We start from the raw sequence: 1,914 nt of genomic DNA, 5'->3' as shown, positions 1-1,914 counted from the left end.
CGGGTGGTCCCTTCCCCTCGGGCCTCTTTCCCAGCCACTCTTCCCCAAGCCTGTAGTGTTGCATGGGGTTGTTGTGGCCCAAATGTGGGACCCAACAAAGTCCGGTTAAAACACTCCCTAACATAGAGGGCTACCACACCTCCTCTCCTTCCTTTCCTGTCCCTTCTGAAGAGTTTATAGCTATCCGTGGCAGCAGTCCAGTTGTGCCAATCGTCCCACCATGTTTCCATGATGGCAGCTATGTTGTAGTTTCCCTGCTGCACCATGGTTTCCATCTCCTCCTGTTTGTTGCCCATGCTGCGTGCACTGGTGTAGAGGCACTTCAGTTGGGCTATTGATCCTGCCACCTTTTTCTGGGGACAAGCCCTAACCCCTACGTGACCATTCTCAGGCATTTCCATGGTTTCTAACACATCAATAACCCTTGTGTTTTTGCTGCCACTTGGATCTTCATCTATTATGGTGTAGTCTACCATTTACAACCAGTGGATACCCTGGAATTGGGCTGCTTATGGTCTGCTTTATAAAGGCATGAGTCAGTCTTAGTTTTCTCCCTGCTTGTGACAGTGGTGTTGGAACTAGATGATCTTTAAGGTTCTTTCCAACCCAAATCATTCTATTATTCTATGATACTTGGGACCTGTGAGGCTGGAGATAGGACACAGAGAGCTGTTCAATGGTCTGTGTTCTATCTGTCTTGGTTTAATCAGTAGAAGGAAATGCCAGCCCATCCCCTAACAAGAAACTGGAATCCTGGTTCTCCTTTAGCCCAAGGGCATGCTTTTCCCGTCTTGGGAATCAGACTTATTGATAGGAATACCCTGCCAATCTGAGGGTCGTCTGAAGTAGCCATTCCTGTGATATCTAACTTCCATGAGCACCTTGCAATCAAAACCTCATACCCCCGTTGGGATGGATTGTCTGGATGTACTTCTTAGCCTCTTCAACCTGTGATGGGGTGGCTGAGACTAGATTATCTCTCCAGCATCTGACATTGTGGTTGAAGTCAATAAGGGAGAACTGATCAGCAGCACGGAGCTCACTCAATATTGCCTTCATGGCCTCGATGGTCTGAGAAGAAGAAAGTTAAGGAAAGATGAGTTTATGCTTCCTGTTGCTGAAAGCATCTTCTTAACTTGTGACAACAGGCAAACAGGTGCCTTTGATGAAGAAGAACATGAACACTGGAATCCAGAATAGCATCTGCTATCCAAACCTCTCCTTTTTATGCGCTTCTTACATTAAGTTGAACTTTTCACCAAAGAACCACATTAAAAATGCAATTAGCAGGAATTCAACTCAACCCATCCTCGCTTAACTCCCACTGATACAGGTGAGAGACAGAAACAGTTTGTGTGACATTGTGGTTCAGGAGACAGGAATTGTTGCTATCAGTTCAGGAGACTTACTGCAGACTCATTGCAGACTCCTGACTGCAATGCTGTGATTTCAGGCTGGGTAGCATCTGTTTGAAGATGTGTGATTTAAACAAGTGACAGATAACCTGTACCCCAGTTTTGTAGCATTGATTTCCCCAAGGAAGCAATCAGCCAAGCTGTAGTATTGTGCTCTAAAGCAAATTCAAGTGTATCTAGATCATCCCTGACTAACGTTTGTTTAGCCAGTTCTTAAAAACCTCCAGTGACACGATAGACATCTCCCAAACTCCCTTCTCAGCACTAGTCAGTTTTTCCTAATATCCAATATAAATCTCTCCTTCTGTAAATCCATCTGATTCCATCTTATTCAACCCTGGGTGGATACGAATATTAGGTGATGAGTTTCCCTTTTAGAACAGTCATTCATATATTTGGAGGCTGATTATGTCTCTCCAAATCTTTTCTTTGGCAGATTAAATAATCTTGTTTCTTGCATTCCTTCCCCATCTCATGGTTTATGTTGCCTAAACAATTC

The 1,914-nt window shown here is 44.4% G+C and overlaps 1 protein-coding gene across 1 annotated transcript in view; it reads right to left on the bottom strand.

The window, feature by feature from the left end:
- The window catches only part of ITIH2 (inter-alpha-trypsin inhibitor heavy chain 2), a 29,207-nt gene that overhangs the window by 14,502 nt on the left and 12,791 nt on the right, over positions 1-1,914 (bottom strand). The window contains exon 10 of the mRNA XM_010023102.1: positions 903-1,071. Within this exon, the coding sequence (XP_010021404.1) occupies positions 903-1,071 (169 nt within the window). The remainder of the gene's footprint in view (positions 1-902; positions 1,072-1,914) is intronic.

Source organism: Nestor notabilis, unplaced genomic scaffold (assembly GCF_000696875.1).
Source record: "Nestor notabilis isolate BGI_N333 unplaced genomic scaffold, ASM69687v1 scaffold3121, whole genome shotgun sequence".
NCBI lineage: Eukaryota > Metazoa > Chordata > Aves > Psittaciformes > Psittacidae > Nestor > Nestor notabilis.
The sequence above is the reverse complement of the archived record's forward strand: the minus strand, read 5'-3'. Positions and strand labels throughout refer to the sequence as shown.